At 42.7% G+C, this 23,630-nt stretch overlaps 1 protein-coding gene across 1 annotated transcript in view; it reads right to left on the bottom strand.

Moving 5' to 3' along the window:
- Positions 1-4,332: 4,332 nt before the first annotated feature.
- FBXL13 (F-box and leucine rich repeat protein 13) overlaps positions 4,333-23,630 on the bottom strand; it is a 400,423-nt gene continuing 381,125 nt past the window's right edge. Inside the window, exons 19-21 of the mRNA XM_075345189.1 lie at positions 10,774-10,908; positions 5,660-5,823; positions 4,333-4,712 (exon numbers count right to left, since the gene is read on the bottom strand). Of these exons, the coding sequence (XP_075201304.1) occupies positions 4,553-4,712; positions 5,660-5,823; positions 10,774-10,908 (459 nt within the window). The 3' untranslated portion in view covers positions 4,333-4,552. The remainder of the gene's footprint in view (positions 4,713-5,659; positions 5,824-10,773; positions 10,909-23,630) is intronic.

Here is a 23,630-nt window from a genome sequence, read left to right as displayed (position 1 = left end):
ACCGTGTCTCAAGGAGAATGTAGCACTGTTACTGGTGTCCTTATACAGTACTGCCCCCTTTCCCCGGTGGGGACGCTGGCACACACTCCCTCCTGGATTCCCAGTGGTAGCTTCTGTGCCTCTGGTCCCGGCTCCCAAAGCCTGCGCACACCATGCAGGTCTCCTGGGAGCACTCTTTAGAGCGTGAAACTAGTCTTAAAGGGCCAGCATGCCCTAGCCCTGAAGTGCCTCTCAGCCTACACTGCTTGTCACGAACCAGGCCGGAGGGTCACTGAAGATCCCTCTGCTCGGTTGTGAACCTGTCAATCTGTGACGACGACAACACACCACACAGCCCCACCCTGATGTCTGCAATACGTCGGAGCCACGCGGTACGACCTTGTCACTTCTGCCAATATGCGACATTCCGCGTTCCCACAGGGTACATAAGGTCTGCTTGGCGCAATGCTAAACTGACACCTGTCCCCGCGGGCACAGGGAGGCATGGAGAGGAGCCAAAGCAGGCCGCGCAACCTCCTGTACGACACCCAGCTTTCTCACAACCCCGACTGGTTGCTAGAACCTTCCCACTAGTCCTAGTGGAACAGGATTCTGCCAGTCCAGTACAGTAGACTGCCACCAGTTCTTAGTTAGCTATAGGCCTTGTTCGTTAGCAGGACTATACCGACCCAGAAACTAGCCCAGGTAGCGTTTAGAACTAAGCCAAACTCACGGACATGGGTTTCGTGGATTGAGATAAAAGAAACAGCCCAAGATTAAATTTTATATTTAATCGCCTTAAGATAATACACTATAATATACTATATACAAGATGGAATTTACAGATGTCAGAAGTACAGTTACAGATAAGATATTGTTACAAACAGATACACAAGTGGTCAGTTACCTTATTCCTTATGAATATGCCTGGTGTTGGCTTGCTCATGGGAGGCGCTGTGGAGCCACGAGTTCCTGGGACTCCTCACACATGTATTGCATGTGACCTCTCAGAGAAGAAATTGAGCACAATTTGCCCAAAGGGCAACAAGAGGTACCCTAACTAAAGATCATTAAAAATTTACTTTTATTATTAACCAAATTAATTGACCAAATTTAAATTGGCATATGGGGTGAAAGATGAAAGAATAAATCATCTCAAAAGGAAGTGAACCATCTGGCTGCAGTCCGAAGCTCACTAAGATAAAAACAGATATTCGATTATATTATATATCAATTCCACCCTACACTGCCTATGTAACAACATTCAGCTACTAGCCTCCACAACATGTTTCACCATGACTGGCTTCATCAGAGGGCTGAGGCTATAGTAAGCTGAAGGCCAGACAACAGCTCCTCTTAAAGGTTTAGTAATAATGTCATCCAAAGGTCAACCAACAGTAATAGTTCTAAGAAACTGTCAGAACGCAATCATGCATCATAAGGACCCAATAACCATGGACCTTTGCAGCCTGAATAATACCAGCTCTCAGCTGTCTGCTCTACCTTTGCTGATTACCAAAAAATGGGTGGGGACCTCACGGCTTCTTTTTTTCTTCATTCATTTATCTTCTCAATTTCAGAAAGCTGTACAATAAGCTCCACATGCAATGCCATTTTCTAAAATGTTGTGGGGGTTGTGCAATTATATATCTGCCGGATATCTACCCATCTATCTGTCTATCCAGCTACTATCTATGTCATCTATTTAGCATTCCTTTAGTTACCACAAATGCGTTTTTTGAAACAAAAACGTAGTAAATCTGCAGCAAATTCAATTATATACCTGCGTTTTTACAGCATTTTTGACTGACTTCATTGAAGTCAATGGGTGGACAAATGATGCAAAAACAGTGAAAGAATTGACACGTTGCAGCTTATTTTCTGCACCAAATCTGCAATTCACAAATAAGCAATGTGTGAACTACATTTCAGTATTCTCCTTGACTTTGCTGGTTTCATAATGTCCTTTAGGTTTTGTGACAAATCTGCACTGAAAAATGCATTTAAAAATGCAATGTGTGCACAGGACCTTATGCTTACACTTTTGCTCCGTGTTCTTGGTCTTTAGGGGATTTTTTTAGGAAACTGGAACTACAAGGGGATGAGTCTCTGCTCAGTACAAATTTGACAGCAGACAAACATTAAGTTTTATTAAGGTTTTTACTTGTTTTTCATCATTTCAGCACAAAATATATATACAAGAATGAAATCAATAAATGACAGAAAAATTTACAAAAAGAACATACATAGATTGCATGAATTAATTTGTTTAAATCTTCCATTTTAGGTAAGTGGACAATCTTAAAATTGAGACTGGACATCAACTTTATACACCATGCACATCATTATTTTCTTTATTATTATTTTAACTTCATGATTGCTATTACTTAAAGGGAATCTGTCATAATTTTTTTGCTACCTAGAGCAGCACGATGTAGGCAAAGACACTGATTCCAATTATGTATCACTTAGATTACTACTGGCAGCAACTGTTCTGACAGAATGTAAGATTTAGCATGTAGCAGAGCTCATACAGCCCAACCCACAGCAGGCTTGCATTGTACATTTCTATAGACAGAAGTTGCTAATCACTGAGAGGGGTGGAGTCAGCCCTGAGCTCGCGCACTGCTGGGTCCAACTAGTGATAAAGCTGGGAAGCTTAAGCTAACATTGCAGGTAAGAAAAATACACACTTTGTGATGAGAGACACAGGGCCGAATTCTCTGTTTTAACTCTTGCAGCATGCTGTCACCAGATTAAATAGCAAAACCCTGCGACAGAGTCCCTTGAAAGGGAACCTATCATGTAATTCATTGTGCCCCAATCAAAAGCAAAATGAATTAGAGCCCGGCTGCATAATTGTAGTCAGGTATATTTTTCTCAGAATTGCTTTGGAATTTTAGAGAAAATATAGTTAGAAGATCCGTCCGGGGACCATAGGCAGAGACAAGACTAATCCGAAGTCTGTAGGAGATTGACCAGTGTCTCCCTATGTGCAGATTTGGGAGAGTCCAGAGACCAGTCAATCACCTGGAGTGCTGCAGGGAGTAGACACCCCGGCTAGTCTTGTCTATTGTATGGTTCCAGGCCGGAACATCTACTAAAAATATATCTTTCTGCCATTGTTCAGCCAGGCTCTGATTCATGCTCCCTGTAGTTTGCGCAGCATGAATTAGCTAACAGTTTCCTTTTTAAGCTTTACTTGCTAAAGATGTGACCCCCTTTGAAAACGTAAAATTGTTTATATGTAACTTTCATAAGATCAGTATTTCTATGCAAGTCTATAACATTTATCCAACTCTTACAGATCCTGCAAATTGTTTCAACATGTTTTGACTGCATTGCTCTACACTTGAGACTGTATCAAGCTGTTAAGGGTCAAATGTTGGTATTATTCATGTATATAAAAAGAGCCTTTAGTTCTTTACTTCCTCAAGTTACTTAGAAAATCTGATTAAGGTATGATTGGTGTGACTAGATTGCTATGAAATATTCTGGTGCCTAAAGAAACAAATGACCTTGTTATTTTCAATGGGACAGAGAGGCAGCAAAAAATCTGTCTTCAGATAGAGGCAGAATTGCTTGCACCTTTTATTACAATTTTATCGATAGTTTTGTGAAATTAATTAAGACGGATAACTCCTTTAAAGAGGTACTCCAGTAATTTTTATTTTTTTTTACCATGTACTATTATGTATGTAAGTGTAATTAGTGTAGTAATATACTCACTAGCCACCACCTTCTCTGGGCATCAGCCACTCTGCACCCCGTTCCAACATCGGTGACCGCCTCTGTAACCTGACGGATCACTATGTGGAGCGGTGGTTACAATCTCCAAGTAAAGCTGGAGTCACACTATGGCATCCGATGCGATATGCTAATGACCCTCGGCTCCCGCTCTGCTGCGAGCGTGAGCTGAGTTTTATGCAACTGTTATCCGATCCTGTGATTGGATCACAGCTGCGGAGGAGAGGGAGGGATTAATCCCCTCATCTCCTCCATTGTCAGCCTGTGCGTATATCGCACTGCACTTGAATGTCATCCGAGTGCAGTCTGATTTTTCACGCACACCCATAGACTTGTATGGGTGTGAGTGATCCGAGACTCGCAGACAATCACAGCATGCTGCGATTTTTTCCTTATCCGAATAGGTCTGAGGAAAAACTCGCAGATCTGAGCTGTAGCATTGTCTTACATGGGGCCGAGTGCAACGGGAGATTTTCTCACATTCCATTCATGTGAGTCAGACGCCAATGTGACTCTACCCTAAGTCTGTGCGTCTCAGAACAACGCTACAGGGCCTCATTCCGAACTACCACAGACTTACATCGAGAACATTCAAAAAGTGACCTTCGCTCCACACAGCAACCACTGCGATTCGGTAGATCACAAATGTGGTGATGTAGTAACGGACTGGGACTGATAACGAAAGAAGGTGGCAGCTGGTGAGTATGTCATTACACTACATACATTGGAAAATTAAATAAAAAATCACCGGAGTGATCCATTAAACATTGGCATATTTTTTTTACATACAGTATAACTACTATGAACACAGTTGAGGTTGGTCCGATTACACATCAACTGACTCATCAGCTTCCTCTTCTGCCTCCTCTATATGTGGTGCACCATGTTGTAGGTTACCATGTCGGTCATATCCAAACCAAGGTGGAGGATCATCTGTACTGTACTCCACGCGTTGGTACTTGGATTCCATTTTCTGAACAGTAGTCCTACAGATAAACAATGAATATATAGTTAGAGAGGTTGTCCAAAACTGCAACACGCCAGCATTAATCAATTAATGGCAGGCCCCATGGAAATCAAAAACAATCAATAATCACCTGCCGCAGCGGCGGGACTCTAGCAATGTTGGTGTTGCTATTCCCAGCGAGTGACATGACCATGATGTTGTGTCACATGACTGCTGCAGCCCATCAGCGGCTGCTGATCAGCTGCAGCGTTTAGTAATTTGTCAGTGTGTTCTGACTTGAAGCCAACCAGTAGTTGACAACCCATTAAGGTCTGTGACAACAAACCATTCGATTGTTTACTTTACTGAATTCCCCTAAAGTGTCTGCCATTTTGACTGCTTGCACTACTACTTGCTTTGACCCTGTGATGTCTCCATAGAAAGCCTGTGATGCTGATAAGAATAAAGTCAGTATTTCACCAGAGCGGTGATATCTGAATACTCCTCCGCCTGCTCTAGTTTTGTTACTATTATTCATTGGGGTAAAAGAGGTTCTTAACAAGAGCTGACACTTTACATTTTTGGTATGTTAAAACTGATAGAACCTCGCAAAATTGTACTGATATGGCCCTAAATCTGCATCAATTACTGTACATGCTTTTTTTTTTAATCAATTTTAACTTTCACCTTAATAAATATGCCAAGTGTGAACATGTCCTAATACATGCTGTGGACAATCTAAATGAGGGTATTGGCAGGAACCGTATGATCCACTAAGTAACCTTGTATTTACATGTAGCCCCTTTGATATGGTGTCTTATACATGGTAGTTTGGGGTCAGAATAACTGACAGATTGCCATTAAAGATAATATATCACATCACATTTATATTGGTATTTAAAATAATACATAGAACGACCGTACAAATGCCAACCTATTATATAAAGAGCTTTCTAATCAATGACAATCACTTTTGGTGGGCCTTACTTGGTAATACTCTTGCAGTAGAGCATCCTTAAGTTACGGAGTTGTCTGCAGCACTTCTGTAAGTATTTTAATGCCTTGTCGCTGAGATGAATACACCCAGATATATCAATGATATGGAGGTAACGGCAGCCCCCTGAAAGATACTGGATGCTGATATCTGTAATCTAGGTCAGATACAGTTAATTACCATTAGCATTATCATATTAAGATGCATTTTTACTCCAAACATTTCCAGCTATTGATTTCTGTATAGTTTAAAAAGGTCCCATCACCAGCTATGAGTTTTATTTGAAAAACATATTAGTTCCTATAAAAATAAGAGTGTAAAGATAGGCAATAAAAAATGGAAAAAAGTGATGTATTTGTCACGTGCGTTGTATAAAAATTAGCCAACTCCCTATGAGTTTACCTAGGTTTTTGCCACGGAAAAGAGACCCTGATTCTAGCGATGTGTCACTTACTGGCCTGCTTAGTGTAGCTTTTATAAAATCGCTGTTTAATTAACAGGAGATTATCATTAGAAGACTATTTGTCGTGTTGCCAGGTAGTCCAGCAGCTGCATGAGCTCGTTATAACCCTGCTCTACATTCAAATAACTGCTCGATCTGCAGCAGAGAAAACAGTGATTTTATCAAAATGACAGCAAGCAGCCCAATAAGTGATACATCGCTGGAATCCTGGTCACTGTCTCTACCTTATGCTGCTATCAGATGGGGGAACAAAAACAAGTGACAGAGTCCCTTTAAAGGGAACCTGTCATCTGTAAAAATGCTATTAAACTGTAGGTATGGCATTGACTGACACATGGTCATCATTAGAACCAGCTGTCAGTCAGTGCAGGGGATGTGGTTACAACCGCCACTATCTATACACAGAGCGGTGACTGGAGCTGCGCCGGCGCCTCCCCCGTCACTGAAACCAGAACTGAAAGTTAATTTCCTCCCGGCAGCAGGGTTTAATGTCCAGGCACCGGAAAGGTTCAGAATGCTATTAACCTGTAGATTAACCCCATGTCTGCAGGTTAATAGCTTTTTTCCACGTGACAGGTTTCCTTTAACTCCTGGTGTTTGTTGAGTGATTAGCATACAGTGTGTATGATATATAAATCATTTTTTAAAAGTGTAATTTAGGATATCGCAGCAAAGTGTAATACAAAAAAGTGCATACAGAAGAGTTTTCTGCATAAAGGCACATGAGACCCATAAGTCTCAGTACAGTGTTCAACACACTTGTGTGTTGCTGCTTTATGTTGCCATTGAATGCTATATTATGCTAGAGGGAACATTTTAATTTATTTATGCTACCCGAACCATGGGCAGTGTGAATCAGAGTGCACCACTGTTATTGCTGCCATATATGCTTCACACTGAAATGCTGCCCCATTTCATAAATGATCATACTTTTAAAGGGGTACTTAAAAGTAATTCTTTTCTAATGGCCTTCATGAGCTATAAAGCCAGCAAGAACTGTGCAGTTTCTAATGCCGCCAGTACCTGCAATTCAGTGTGATGGTGGATCTGCGCCTCAGTGCTCCATCTTCCTTCTGGGACATTTCATCACAGATCATGGGGTGTGGCCTGCTTCAAACTGCTAATAACAGCCAGCCCCTTTGTATGTGTAAGGGGTGAGTCCTGTCAGTCAAGTGGGAGGGGCAAAGTTGATGGGAAGCAGCGCTTTGGACCAGTCATCCTAGTTGCATACCCAAATGCCGTTTTAATGTATTCTCAGAAATACCATAGTGTTTCAGAGTGAAGAATACATGGCTACAATAAATGACCCCATCTCTGATTCACCCTGATTCATATAGGCAAACCTACAATGCTCAACATGGAAATTGCAGCATTAACAAGAGTCATGGAATTATGGAAATCACAGAATGGATAGACATGTTAATGAAATGCAAATGATGAAACAATGGAAACACAATTTTCAAAACATCTTGGTTTATTCAGTAAAAAGTATGAGCACCTCATACAGATATACACGTACTTAAATGTTTTGGCTGCTATTAAAAAAGTTATTAACCCCTTTCATAACATACAGTATGATGTAAACTTACACCATATGTCGTGTCCATGCCTTTGATGCGAGCTCACAGTCCAAGCACGCATGTTTCCCTGCAAATGACAGCTGATTTAATCAGCCATCATGTTCTTCTAACAGTAGCAGGTGGATTGAAGATCCTCCCACAGATTTAAACAAGTTATATCTCGTTGTCAATCTCTTACAGCAGGCAGGGTGCACGCCATCCCCTGCTCCCATCAGCAGCCCTGTGATGTGATTGCGGGGAGCTTATGGGTTGTCATGACAGCCAGGGGTCAGCTGATGACTCCTGTGTCTCTCATTACGATCCTCCAGTGAACGCTGGCTGCAAGCCGGCGTTCATAGGAGATAGTCATTTCTGTTATACAGACATTGGATCATCGCAGCTTCAAGTTTTCTAAGGGGACTATTAAATAGAGATACAATAAAAAGGGAAACAAAAAAAGTAAAAACAATAAAACAAGTTCAAATCCCCTCCCCATTTGCCCCATTAAAAATAAAACAATGAAAAAAAAATACACATATTTTGTGTTTCTCCATTCAGAAATGTCTGATCTATCCAAACATAAAATAAATTAATCCAATCGGTAAACAGCATAACAAAAACAAAATGCCGCAATTAATTTTTTGGGCCGCTGGAACCTTGTAATAAAATGCAATAAGAGGAGAACAAACATTGTATCTAGTCAAAAATGGCATCTGTAAAAAAAGTCAGCCCAGGGAATTAAAAATTTGCTATCACGTAGACCGAGATCCTGAAAAATAAAACCGTTATCGGTTGCAAAAAATGGTGACAAAACCAACATTTTTTTTCTTGTAAATGTCTGATTTTTTTCCATCAGTTACATTTTTTAAAAAACTATACATGTATAATATCTCCATGCTTGTACTGACCTGGAGAATCATATTGTCAGGTCAGCTTTACCATATAATGAACATGGTAAATGAAAAGCCCAGAAAACAATTGTGGAATTGCACTTTTTTTGCAATTTGAATGCATTTGGAATTTTTTTTCCAGTTCACTATGTGTTTCTTACAGCAAAGGGCTGCAGTTGTACATCGCCTCTTTCGCATCGATCTTTATTCCTTTTTTTGTTGCTATTTTTACAGTTCAATATGTGGCAAAATGAATGGTATCATTCAAAAGTACAACTCGTCCTACAAAAAAAAAAAAAAGAAGCCCTCATGGCTATATTGATGGAAAAATTAAAAAGTTATGGCTTTTGGAAAAAGGCTAAAAAATGTCTATGACAAGAAAGGGTTAATGGTTATCTGAGTAATATTCTGCCACACTGAATGCAATTGGGCATTAACTCCGTTAATGACTGCTCCCTTTGCAATTGTTGAGCAATGTGCTCGATGAGAGATAAGTCCAGATATGCTGCAGGCCATAATAGCCCGGTCAGGCCACACAGGCTGTTTATAGTAGCATGACCAACATGTGGCTTGGCATTGGTGTGATGAAAAATGGCTCCTGGGACACTTTGGAGAAATGGTCTACTTACTTAAGCCAGTAGTGTCTAAACAATCCAAACAAAGTTGTTTGAACAAATTAGACTATGAGCCAGATGATCCATTCACCTCATAGCACTGCTCTTAAAGGTTAACATAGTGCAGAGATGGCAAAGGAGACTGTACTGGGGTCTATCCTCCCCAGCAAGGAGTCCCACTCTTGTCTTGGACACAATGATAGCCAGAGATTGGAGACCACGTGGGCAACGCCATGAAGAGACCTTCACAAGGGCATGTCACACCATTCCTAATGTTGGGATTATGGTGTGGAGCAGCATAATGCATAATAGCATACTTAACAGCTCAGCAAAACATTGATTTGTCCATGGAATCAGTGGTGCAAGCATTTCTCCAAGGTGTCACAGGAGCTGTTTAAAACCATGACAACACCAGGCCTCATGTTGCTTGTGCAACTGCGAACAGCCTGCATAGCCTACACACATTAACCATGGCCTGCAGCAGCTCTGGACTTGTCTCCCATTGAGCACATCTGGGTCATTAGGTGATTAGCAGTTGTAAAGAAAGCTTCTAGCAGTGGAGCTTGATGATTAAGTGCATTCAGCAAGGCATAACTTTTCTCAGACAGCCATTAATAACCTCATTGATAGCAGCCAATGCATGTAAGTGGGGCTATTTCTGTATGTGGTGCTCATACTCGATACCAAATAAATCGAGATGTTTTGAACATTTTGTTTCCATTTTTCATTTTTTGTATAGCTTTAACATGTCTATGGATCCAGTGATTTCCATAATTCCACGGCTTTTCTTTTATTGTATTACAATTACAATGGTAAGGAGTGTGTGTAGGAAATTTGAAACAAAGGTGCAGTACGGGTCCATACACTGGGACTTATCATCTAGGTTCTGGAACATGCAGCGAGAAGATGAATGGCTTCTGTCATAAAAGAAGCCATAAAAAACTACATACAACTGAAGCAAAAAAAAAAAGAGTACTAGAATATAAGTTTGTACTGGTGAAAATGAGCAGGTATATAGTTCTAAGTAAATTTAAGGAAAACATTTTCCTGAGATGTGCTGTCTTTCCTGAAATAAATAGATGAAAGCTGATCCAAAAGCAATACAACCTTACCAAATGTAACCCTAGTGTTTAGTGGATAAGGGCTAGTGTGCATGATGCATAATTACATGCATTAACACTGTGTAGTGAACTGCAGCGTAAATGCATGCGTCCTGCGTCCCCTGCACAATCTATGTATATTGTGCATGATACGTGCGCACAATGCTTTTATGAACGCAGCGATTTGGGTGCTAAAATTGTGACCCAAATCCATGTGTTCATAAAAGCAGCATGTCAATTATTTCTGCGTTCTGGATGCAGCTCCCATTCTGTTTATGGTGGGGGCAGGAGCCATAGCGCATGAAAACGACGGCTTTTTTTTTAAACAAAAATACTGCATTCATTGTGCAGTGTTTCTGCAGCGATTTGACGTGCACGTGCTGTCAAATCGCTGCAGAATATTCAACAGGTCTGTGTGCATGAGCCCTAAATGGGACTCGTATGCATGTCTCCATTTTCATGTTATACTCCCATTGCTTACCTTTGGGCATCCGGCAATATTGATGGATGTGAGCATCTTGCAGCAAAATGCTATTGTTTTTACTGTGTTGTTTGTTACTTGCAAACAATGAGAAATATCCAGCACTTCAAGATCTTTTGATTGATGACAAAATTTCTATAAAAGGAAACAGTCAAAATCAAGGGCCCATTTTTTTTTTACTATAACGGATTAGAAAACTTATGTTATAGGTATTCTGATGCGGTATAGTCTGTACATAGAAAATGCAGGATCCAAGATTGTCATTCTTAAATGGCAAAACCCAAATGTCTAACACAAGAAGAAACACTGTGTTTATGCTGCAAACACTATTGATTGTGGCATCCAATAAGTTAAACAACCTGTGCTGCGAAATGGTCACAATTACAACAACCCTTCAGTTGGTAGCCAGGCAGGTATAATTGTTACTGCACCTCCAATTCCATGCAAACAATAAATTGCTGGGACCTGAATCAATCAGCAGATTGAGGAGTTTTTATTACTGACAAGGAATCTTTATTCCCTCTACAAAATAGCGCAGTAGGTCAGATGCCCAACCACCACTCTATTCATTCTCTGTGAGGCTGCCAGAAAAATCACAGGAGAGTGCTCCGAATAAAGAATGAGTGGAGCAGCAGTTGAGCAAGCGTACTTCCATTCTATTCTAATGGAGATAAAAATTCCCCATTTGGCTGATCGATGTAGGTCCCAGTGGTTGGAAGCAAAATATCAACTTGTTTTTCCCATCACTAATGATTGCACCCATGAGAGAGGGCTAATTATGGTCACTGGTCAAAAAGTCTAGCACAAAATACAAGACAACTCCCATTTCATGTTTCAGTGGAATTAATGTCCTTCAGACAGAGGACCTGGAGTATATTTCTGGAGGAGCTGTGAACATGGGATTGTGGTGAGTGTCTTGGCCCTGGGATATTAACATTAGCTTAGAGAAGGCGTAATTTCTAGTCTCCAGTATCAGTTACCTCATGTTTGATGTTTGGCCTTCCACCCTATGGTTGGTGTTTGGTAAGCCTGGCTCCCTACAATAGATTGTTTCTGTGACTTGTCCTGGTTTAGCTTTTTACCTCATGATTTGGCTTAGTTTATCCTTCAGGCTTGTCTCTAAGGTTGGTTAGCTTGCTACTTCATGGTTTGATTGGCCCAGCTGTCTCGTGGCTCTGTGCAACCCTCTCTCTTGATATGGTTCTGGACTACTGCATCGTGATGTGATGGGCCTGTTGCCTCACAACATGGTTTAGGTTTGTTGCTTTGTGCTTTGTTCTCACCCACAAAGCTCTCCACAGTGCAGCACCCCTCTACATCTCCAACCTCCTCTCTGTCTATCAGTCCACCCGTTCTCTACGCTCTGCAAGCGACTTTCGACTAACATCCACACTAATTCGAACCTCCCACTCCCGGATCCAAGACTTCTTCCGAGCTGCACCAACCCTCTGGAACGCTCTACCCCAAGAAGTTAGGACAAATCACAACTTACTCAGCTTCAGACGCACCCTAAAGACGCATCTTTTTAGGGCGGCCTATCACACTCCCTAATCAGATTCGATTCACATAGTCCCTCTACAACCTCTCACAACATAACTCCACATCAAACTCCATGGCACCCAAAGGCATCTCAAGGCTCGGGCCCACTGGTCCAGGAAACCATTATCCAGCCCCATTTCCGTGAGATGGTTGGATTGTCATTGTAAATAAGCACCTGTACCTTGCCTCTCCCCCATCTCATTGTAGATTGTAAGCTCTCACGAGCAGGGTTGTATTTTTTTTTCCCTCTAAATATTGTATTTCTATAACTGTTACTTGTTTGTATATGATCCTCCTGAATTGTAAAGCGCTGCGGAATATGTTGGCGCTATAGAAATAAAGATTATTATTATTATTGTGCCTCAGGACTTCATTACATTTTGACTTAAGCCCTGGTGTCACTGAGCTTGGTGAAGGTTGAATGCTTGAGGATATTAGTGGTCTGTTGTGGTTCTATCAGTCATTAAAGAGGAGGCAAGTCAGCTTTAACCGTGATGTGCATGCCTGCAGAACTTCTGGTGAATCAAAGAAAATTCCAGTTTATCCCTCCTACTTAGATTTGCATATTGTACTAAATTAGATGAAACCATGACTCTAGCCTCCTAGTCTGGAGTCATAAAATGGACTGGTAATTATTAAGTTTTAAGATGGACATGGTTTCGCTAAAACAAGACAAGCCAAGTCATTGCAAATCCAGTTAATCCTCCTAGTCTCAAGTCATATACAGTGCCTTGCGAAAGTATTCGGCTCCCTTGAATTTTTCAACCTTTTCCAACATTTCAGCCTTCAAACCTAAAGATACAAATTTTAATGTTATGGTGAAGAATCAACAACAAGTGGGACACAATTGTGAAGTTGAACAAAATTTATTGCTTAATAAATAATAGTGTTGAGCGAGTATGCTTGTCACTACTCGGTACTCGCACGAGTATCACTGTACTCGGGCTACTCGGCGGGGACCGAGTAATTTCACGATACTCGTGCTGTACTCGTGGTCTTCATGTTGGCGCTCTTTTTACAGCCATCCCTTATGCAGGGATTGGCTGGCAGACCACTGCAATGCCACAGCCCTGTTACTTGTGGAATTGCAGTGATTGGCCGGCCCTCACAGCATGACCGTGCCTTTAGCCCGACACTTCCCCGCTCGGCTACGGCCCCTCCCGCACTCCACTCCGCGTGTATATATATATGCACGCTTACACACACACGCACGTTTTTTTTTTTAATTTACAGTTTTATGGTTTCTACAAGCTGCCGGGGGTCATTTCAGAATAATACTCGGGTCTCCCATAGGATAACATTGGGCTCGGTGCTCGGGCCGAGTACACGAGTATTTTGAGATGCTCGGCCCGAGCCTCGAGCTCCCGAGCATTTTAGTACTCGCTCATCACTAATAAATAACTGAAAAGTGGGGTGTGCAATATTATTCGTCCCCTTTAATTTAATACTTTGTAGCGCCACCTTTTGCTGCGATTACAGCTGCAAGTCATTTGGGGTATGTCTCTATCAGTTTTGCACATCGAGAGACTGAAATTCTTGCCCATTGTTCCTTTGCAAATAGCTCAAGCTGAGTGAGGTTGGATGGAGAGCGTTTATGAACAGCAGTTTTCAGCTCTTACCACAGATTCTCGATTGGATTCAGGTCTGGACTTTGACTTGGCCATTCTAACACCTGGATAAATATATTTGTGACCCATTCCATTGTAGATTTTGCTTTATATGTGGGATCATTGTCTTGTTGGAAGACAAATCTCTGTACCAGTCTCAGGTCTTTTGCAGACTCCAACAGATTTTCTTCAAGAATGATCCTGTATTTGGCTTCATCCATCTTCCCATCAATTTTAACCATTTTCCCTGTCCCTGCTGAAGAAAAGCAGGCCCAAACCATGATGCTGCCACCACCATGTTTGACAGTGGGGATGGGGTGTTCAGCGTGATGAGCGGTGTTGCTTTTATGCCAAACTTATCGTTTGGCATTGTGCCCAAATAGTTCGATATTGCTTTTAGCTGACCCGAGCACCTTCTTCCACATGTTTGGTGTGTCTCCCAGGTGGCTTGTGGCAAACTTTAAACAACACTTTATATGGATATCTTTAATAAATGGCTTTCTCCTTGCCACTCTTCCATAAAAGCCAGATTTGTGCAGTATACAACTGATTGTTGTCCTATGGACAGACTCTCCCACCTCAGCTGTAGATCTCTGCAGTTCATCCAGAGTGATCATGGGCCTCTTGGCTGCATCTCTGATCAGTCTTCTCCTTGTTTGAGATGAAAGTTTGGATGGACGGCCGGGTCTTGGTAGATTTGCAGTGGTATGAAACTCCTTCCATTTCAAAATGATTTACTTGCACAGTGCTCCTTGGGATGTTTAAAGTTTTGGAAATCTTTTTGTAACCAAATCCGGCTTTAAACTTCTCTACAACAGTATCACGGACCTGCCTGTTGTGTTCCTTGGTCTTCATGATGCTATCTGCGCTTTAAATAGAACACTGAGACTATCACAGAGCAGGTGCATTTATACGGAGACTTGACTACACACAGGTGGCTTATATTTATCAACATTAGTCATTTAGGACAACATTGGATCATTCAGAGATCCTCAATGAACTTCTGGAGTGAGTTTGCTGCACTGAAAGTAAAGGGGCCGAATAATATTGCACGCCCCAATTTTCAGTTATTGATTTTTTTTAAAAAGTTTAAAATAAGCAATAAACTTCGTTCAACTTCACAATTGTGTCCCACTTGTTGTTGATTCTTCACCATAACAATACAATTTTAATCTTTATGTTTGAAGCCTGAAATGTGGAAAAGGTTGAAAAATTCAAGGGAGCCGAATACTTTCGCAAGGCACTGTAATAGACTTGTTGATTTAAAGTTGGTAGAACATAAGTGTCTCAGTCAATACTTCTAGCTTGGAGTCGTAAGATGCAAATGGTTGTGCTAAGTCTGTTTTTTAATTGAAGAATACCATGGTACTTCTGGTTATGCGGTGCCCATGTAGCATCCAATCACATTAAACGTAGTATAAGCAAACTTGGCACTTAAAAAGATGAACGTGAATACTTTGGTGAATAGCAATCCAATAATTACAACATCGTTCCAGTCACATACGGACCTTCTCAGTGTGCAGATTGCTTGGGAGACGGAGGTATCTGTGAATCAGCGCAGTGTAATGCTCCTTTATCCACTGCAGAGATGAGAGTGATTGCCACTCTCCTTACCTTTGCAGTGGATACCACAGCATTACACAGCGCTGATTCACAGATACCTCACTATCCTAAGCAATCTGCACACTGAGAAGGTCCGTATCTGACTGAAACATTTGTGTAATTCTTGGTTTGCTATTCATCATTAAAAGTATTTATGCTCGTCTTTTTGAGTGACAAATTTACTTATAGTATGGTGAAACTATTCTAACCCCAGTCTGCATGCTGATAGTCTGGAGTCACAAGATGGGCTTGTTGGTATTAGGTTGCTTAATCATAAATACCCCAGTGAATCTTAGTTGGAATTGAAAGATAGGCACATCAGGATTAAGTTTGTAAAAGCATCAATCATCCTGATTTGGAGTCGTAAGATGGGCAAGACTATATTAAGTCTGGTGAAACTATTATAGCCAGTCAGTTTATAATAATAATAATTTTATTCATTTATATAGCGCTATTAATTCCACAGCGCTTTACATACATTGGCAACACTGTCCTCATTGGGGCTCACAATCTAGAGTCCCTGTCTGTATGTTTTTTGAGTGTGGGAGGAAACCGGAGAAACAGGACACCCAGCAAACACGAGGAGAACATACAAACTCCTTGCAGATAATGTCCGTGGTGGGATTTGAACCCAGGACCCCAGCGCTGCAAGAATGCAGTGCTAACCACTGAGCCACCGTGCCGCCCGTGTGAAGTCAAATGAAGTCAAATTGAAGTTTGAAGTCAAATGAAGAGTAAATTGAGCTAAGAATGGTGAGATCATGAAATGTCCATTCAATGTTCCTTTTTGGATCATAACATAGCATATGCATATTAAGCCTAAGAAACAGAAGAATCAGTGGATAGATTAAAGAATATTGTTCACTGTCAAACTTCATTAGCAAAGGATAAATATAGGAGATGAGTGAACCTGAGGTTCATACCAAACATAACGTTTAAAAAAAAAAGTTTGGATTCGGAGTTTGAGTGTTTGACGTACACTCATGCGAGCATTGGAGTGCTCAGGTATGCTCGGTGCTCAGCCCAGTGCGAGCCATTTGCAGTGTTTAACGGCTCACACTGGGAGAAACATCAGCAGGATCGGATGTAGTGTGCACCCCCCAAAAAATAAGGACCACCCAAACTTCGCTCATCCCTAATGAATAACGTTTCTGTTCAAGATGAATAGACTATTTTGACAGACGAAGGTATATATAGGTGTTACAGCTAGCTGCATGTTAGTAATCAAAAAACGTGTATATATTTATAGATATATATATATAATCTGCAGACTTATAGGACTAATATACAGACCAAATCGCAAGTACAATAATAAACAAAGGAGAAAGGAGGTGATCAATAGGTCCAAAATACAATTTTGTAGGTGCAAAAAGGTGGTGAGGGAGAAAACGGGTTACATCACTGCAACTGACAGGTAAAATGATGTAACCAGGCCAGTTTTGCTTGTTCTGGTTATGCACGATCTTTTGTTCAACAAATCTGAGAAGCAGTATCCAGAATTTCTACCATATTTAATTATTTACAAACTGGGGATATTTTGGGGCTATAAAACCCCAGTTATTTTTCTTTGGAAAACTTAAGAATTCTGCCCTAGTGAGACACACCAAATAGAGAAACATACAGAATAGTGAATATATTTTTTATTTACACCCTTTTATTTCTAGTTGAGCAACGAGTGAAGTTAAGCGGGCTTTACACGCTACGATATTTCTAGCAATTGCTAGCGATATTGTACGCAAAAGCACCCACCCCCTTTGTGCATGCGATATCGTGTGATCGCTGCCGCAGCGAACATTATCGCTACGGCAGCGTCACACGCACTTACCTGGTCGGTGGCGACGCTGTGACTGCCGAACAATCCCTTCATCAAGGGGGAGGTGCGTTTGGCATCACGGCGACGTCACCGCGACGTCACTAAGCAGCCGGCCAATCAAAGCGGAGAGGCGGAGATGAGTGGGACGAACATCCCGCCAACCTCCTTCCTTCCTCATTGCGGGCAGGACGCAGGCAAGGTGATGTTCCTCGCTCCTGCAGTGTCACATACAGCGATGTGTGCTGCCACAGGAACGAGGAACAACACATCTATTAACAACCATTAACAATTTTTGGTTTTAGGGCGACCTCTCCATGATGAACGATTTTCACCACTTTGGAGGACGTTTAAGGTCGCTGGTGTTACACGCTGCGATACCATTAATGACGCCAGATGTGCGTGACTAACGACGTGACCCCAACGATAAAACATTAACGATATCGTAGTGTGTAAAGCCCCCTTTAGGATAAAATCCCTTAGGCATGTTCCGAAGTACTGTTCCTTTCAGTCTCTTGAACCAGATCAGCATACCTGGTTGTTCGATGTACATTTGATGGCATGGAATTTGAGTGAATACTTCAAACCCACAAGGGTTCTTGTTAAATCTAATTTGTACTTTGCCAATGATTAGAATAATTTCAATTGTATTGATACTAGAATATGTTTGCTTTGAAGATTGGATCTTAGCTTTAAGGGTCTTTATTTGAGCACAAGTATGTTAACTATAATTAAACAATCGGAGAGATTTTAGTTCCTTTAAAAACAAATACAGTTGGACCTGATGTCCCTTGTTGGATCCTTGCTATTAACCTTTATAGACTTGCCAGATTTCCTTGGATCTCTTGACATCTGCTTCTATCAACATACTTATTTTTACTACCTGTTCGTGGGTGTTTTAGTATTGGATCGGTCATTTAATAAGTACAAAATATCTAATGCAATCCTCTTTTTTACTACAGTTTTAGATGTCAGGTGTTTTTTATTAGACCAGACCTGGCCTCTTTAGGGTGATGGCCTCCAAGTTTCTTCATTCATGGCTATTGTCCTTCTGTTTATGCCCAATCCCAGAAGATAAACAAGCATATAAATAATGAGAGTGCATGAATATAGTTCCTCTATTCAAAAGAAAGAAGAGTTCTTGTTCGACAAATTATTCTTTAGCTAGTCAGGTAGCTCCAGTGAGGTTGCAGGCACTTTTTCATTGTGGCTCCTAATTAAAAGAGTTATTTTACTTGATTGAATTATCTCTAGAACTTTCGCTAGTTATTTTAGGCACTACCCATTAGCCTAGGTAAGATCTTAGCAGCGTTGTTCCCTTCCTATCGGAGTGTGTTCCTCTGTAATCCTCTCATGGGTGGTACATCTCTTTTTATTCCCTTTTTCTGACTTGTAGTTGTTTGATGTTTTATGTCTATTTTTTTTTATTCACGTAGTGTGAAGAATGAAATTGAATGAGTGTATATATTGATATATTCCTGGTGATGATAAATTTGCTTGACTACTATAGAAACCCCTGAAGGAAGAAGTGAGAGTCGTCTTCTATTTTGCTCTAGGCTGCCTCTTTAGTGATGTGGCAAAGCCCTCTCTGATGGATGCAGTCACGGGTTTCTGGAAAATCAAATCACAGGTAACTAATTAGAATTTTCACTGAACAACCCCTTTAAGTTTAGTAGCTCCCTCAAGAGGGAGCCGAGTCATAAGGACAAGAGTTATGTAAGGTAATTTGACTATTTAGCACCATCTGATCCGGTTGAGCCAGACCTAACCCTTCATTAAGAGCTATATATGGGCCTGTACAATAGAGATATGGCCTCTATTGCCTGCAATTCCATATGAAATCTACAGTAATTAATACGGATTGATACCATTCTGCCTTATGTGACTTCTTTTTAACCATGCGTGGTAGTTTCCTAAGGTTTCAAGAGTGAAATTTGACTAAACATGGTCTATACAGCTGCATCAGTATTTTTCTGGCACATAAAACATTAACATCTTGTAAATGTTAAAATGTTTCCTACATCTTCCTAGTAAGATCAGAACAGAAAAAGCAGCTGTCCTATTGATTTAACTGATATTCTCACAGCTGCATTTCATGCTAATTCTTCTACTTAGTAAATGGTGTTATATTCTAGACAAAGCTCCTGACACTAACTAACATCCCTAATGTATTTCTGTCGTCTAAAATGTACAGATTTATATACAGTATGTTACTGCCAATATTTTCCTGAGCAGAACAGAAGCTATTCAGAACTAATGAGACAGAATGTAAAGTTAAATACAGACACTATGAGCAGCCCAAAATCTGAGATCAAGACTACACCCTCAATCAGCATTTTGTAAGAATTTCATGGGAAGGACTACATGTATTAACTCAACAGGGCAAAAGGAATCTTGTCTTATTTCTAAGACTGTATGAAAATTCACCAACTATATCACAGTGATTCATGCAGCATGATACATTTGGTACATCTTTATCTATATTTATACAACACCTTGTTTGGATTACTTTTAGACCAATATCTTGTACCAAAATTAAGCAACACCACTTTCTAGCAAAATGTTAATCTGGAGCAAAGGACCTGGTCCTCTGCATGTTTACTTTTTCATTTTACTTTACATTTTCTTTCCATATTTGGAAAATATTTGGAAAATTTGTCCCCTCCTTTTGGGGATATATATTCTCTGGTTTACTCTATAACCCCTTTTTTGTATTTGTACACCTGTTTCTGTTGCTGAGAATTTATTACCTACCTATCCTATCTGGACTACTCGCACCTTGGATGTGCAGTTTCGATATGGCTCATTGTTTTTTAATGGGCCGATATTGCGGCGCTTTTCGTGCCTGAATCGACACTACATGCGGCCACTTGTTTGTAGACATTATATCAGTGTTTGCGCAGGCGCGGTCCTGCGTACGCTGAGATACTACACTTCATGACGTACTCGCTCCGACCGCGATCATGTGACCTGGGGGTGGGTCCCTCGCGGCAGGCGGATGTGACGTCAGACGCCATACAGGGTGACCGTCACATTTAAAACTACATCCCGCAGTATGTTGGGCGCGCTTTGCCCAGGATAGACCTGCGGTTTTGAAAAGTAAGTCTGTGTGATGTTTGCCAGATGACTACTTATGCTCTGCAAAAACGGACCTTTGACATGATGTTTACATGTTTTTTTGCTTGCAGTATGTGCTATACATAGGGGTCATGTCTGACCATAATTACTAAATACATATCTCCCCTGATGATTTTGGAAACGCGTTGGGAGACAGTGCGTTCTGTTATGGTTCGCAGGGCCGGATTATAGGCGGGGCAGGCGGGGCTGGAGCCCAGGGGCCCCCACCAAAAGAGCTTCTAAGGGGGCCCCCACCATACTTGGCACTAGGCACCTGTCAGCATTTTTTTTTTCACACCCTCTCCCCCTCCGTAAAGACAGTCTAATAAATCAGCTGTGTTTTCGGGGGGGGGGGGCACCGCTATTTATTTGCATCTGCGTCTTTAAGACGCAAAAACAAACTGCGGGCACAGGACGCTGATTGACCTCGGAAGTACCAGCGGTCGCTTGAACTTCCGGGGTCAGAGGTGTGCTAATGCTCCCTGCTATGTGCTGCGGCCGTACCTAGAAGCAGGGGCACGGTGTGGTGGGCCGCTGTCTGCTGTCCCCGCTGCGCTCCTTACATGCCAGGCACACTAGCAGGAGCAGGAGGCAGCGCGGTGTGCCGGCTCTGCTGTGTGCCGGCTCTGCTGTGTGCCGGCATGTACACTGCAGAGGAGCGCAGCAGAGCCAATGACCGCAGCTTCCTGTTTCCGTTCCTATTCAAATGTATTTGCGTCTTTCAGACGTAAATACATCTGAACAGCGCACCGGTACTGGGCCCCGCCCCCGACGTGCAGCAACGTGATGAGATCAGCACCTTGCTGACGTCATCACAGTGCTGCCGGCGCCACACTGGGGACATGAGGAAGCGAGCGCTCCATGAAGGAGCTGAAGAGACAGGTGTAATTAATGGGGATGAGTGAGGAGGGGCTGAGGACACAACGGTGAACATTTGTGAAGGAACACAGCTCTGTGACAGGCAGAGGAGGAGCACTGTATTCCGAGGGAGGGGGGGAGGCAGGAGTGTGTAGGGATGGAGCAGTGTAATTTGTGTGTGTAGGGGGTGATGAGGGTTGTATTGTGTGTGGGGGGAGGGGTAATGGAGGGTGCATTGTATTGTGTGTGGGGGGAGGGGTAATGGAGGGTGTATTGTGTGTGGGGGGAGAGGTCATGAGGGGTGCATTGTATTGTGTGTGTGTGTGTGGGGAGAGGGGTAATGGGTGCATTGTATTGTGTGTGGGGAGAGGGGTAATGGGGGGTGCATTGTATTGTGTGTGGGGAGAGGGGTAATGGGGGGTGCATTGTATTGTGTGTGGGGAGAGGGGTAATGGGGGGTGCATTGTATTGTGTGTGGGGAGAGGGGTAATGGGGGGTGCATTGTATTGTGTGTGGGGAGAGGGGTAATGGGGGGTGCATTGTATTGTGTGTGGGGAGAGGGGTAATGTGTGTGTGGGGGGAGGGGTAATGGGGGTGCATTGTATTGTGTGTGGGGGGAGGGGTAATGGGGGTGCATTGTATTGTGTGGGGGGGAGGGGTAATGGGGGTGCATTGTATTGTGTGTGTGTGGGGGGGAGGGGGAGGGGTAATGGGGGGTGTATTGTATTGTGTGTGTGGGGAGGGGTAATGGGGGGTGCATTGTATTGTGTGTGGGGAGGGGTAATGGGGGGTGCATTGTATTGTGTGTGGGGAGGGGTAATGGGGGGTGCATTGTATTGTGTGTGGGGAGGGGTAATGGGGGGTGCATTGTATTGTGTGTGTGTGTGTGTGGGGGTAATGGGGGGTGCATTGTATTGTTTGTGTGTGTGTGTGTGTGTGTGTGTAGGGGTAATGGGGGTGCATTGTATTGTGTGTGTGTGTGGGGAGGGGTAATGGGGGGTGCATTGTATTGTGTGTGGGGAGGGGTAATGGGGGGTGCATTGTATTGTGTGTGGGGAGGGGTAATGGGGGTTGCATTGTATTGTGTGTGTAGGGGTAATGGGGGGTACATTGTATTGTGTGTGTGTGTGTGGGGGGGGGGGGTAATGGGGGGTGCATTGTATTGTGTGTGTGTGTAGGGGTAATGGGGGGTGCATTGTATTGTGTGTGTGTGTGTGTGTGTGTGTGTAGGGGTAATGGGGGGTGCATTGTATTTGTGTGTGTGTGTGTGTAGGGGTAATGGGGGGTGCATTGTATTGTGTGTGAGGAGAGGGGTAATGGGGGGTGCATTGTATGTGTGTGTGTGTGTGTGTAGGGGTAATGGGGGGTGCATTGTATTGTGTGTGCGTGTGTGTGTAGGGGTAATGGGGGGTGCATTGTTTTGTGTGTGAGGAGAGGGGTAATGGGGGGTGCATTGTATTGTGTGTGGGGGGAGGGGTAATGGGGGTGCATTGTATTGTGTGTGTGTGTGTGTGTGTAGGGGGAGGGGTAATGGGGGGTGCATTGTATTGTGTAGGGGGAGGGGTAATGGGGGGTGCATTGTATTGTGTGTGGGGAGGGGTAATGGGGGGTGCATTGTATTGTGTGTGGGGAGGGGTAATGGGGGGTGCATTGTATTGTGTGTGTGTGTGTGTGTGTGTGTAGGGGTAATGGGGGGTGCATTGTATTGTGTGTGTGTGTGTGTAGGGGTAATGGGGGGTGCATTGTATTTGTGTGTGTGTGTGTGTGTGTAGGGGTAATGGGGGGTGCATTGTATTGTGTGTGCGTGTGTGTGTAGGGGTAATGGGGGGTGCATTGTATTGTGTGTGTGTAGGGGTAATGGGGGGTGCATTGTATTGTGTGTGTGTGTGTGTGTGTAGGGGTAATGGGGGGTGTATTGTGTGTGTGAGTGTGTAGGGGTAATGGGGGTTGTATTGTGTGTGTGTGTGTGTAGGGGTAATGGGGGGTGCATTGTATTGTGTGTGTGTGTGTGTGTAGGGGTAATGGGGGGTGCATTGTATTGTGTGTGCGTGTGTGTGTAGGGGTAATGGGGGGTGCATTGTATTGTGTGTGTGTGCGTGTGTGTGTAGGGGTAATGGGGGGTGCATTGTATTGTGTGTGTGTGTGTGTGTGTGTAGGAGTAATGGGGGTGCATTGTATTATGTGTGTGTGTGTGTGTGTGTGTAGGGGGTGATGGGGGGTGCATTGTAGTGTGTGTGTGTGTGTGTGTGTGTGTCAGAGATGTGTGTGTAAGAAGCAGTACTGTGTGTGTATATATGAATTAGAGCAGTCTGTGCGCCCCCCCC

Source organism: Anomaloglossus baeobatrachus, chromosome 4, assembly GCF_048569485.1.
Source record: "Anomaloglossus baeobatrachus isolate aAnoBae1 chromosome 4, aAnoBae1.hap1, whole genome shotgun sequence".
Lineage (NCBI taxonomy): Eukaryota > Metazoa > Chordata > Amphibia > Anura > Aromobatidae > Anomaloglossus > Anomaloglossus baeobatrachus.
This window is presented reverse-complemented; position numbering and strand designations above follow the sequence as displayed.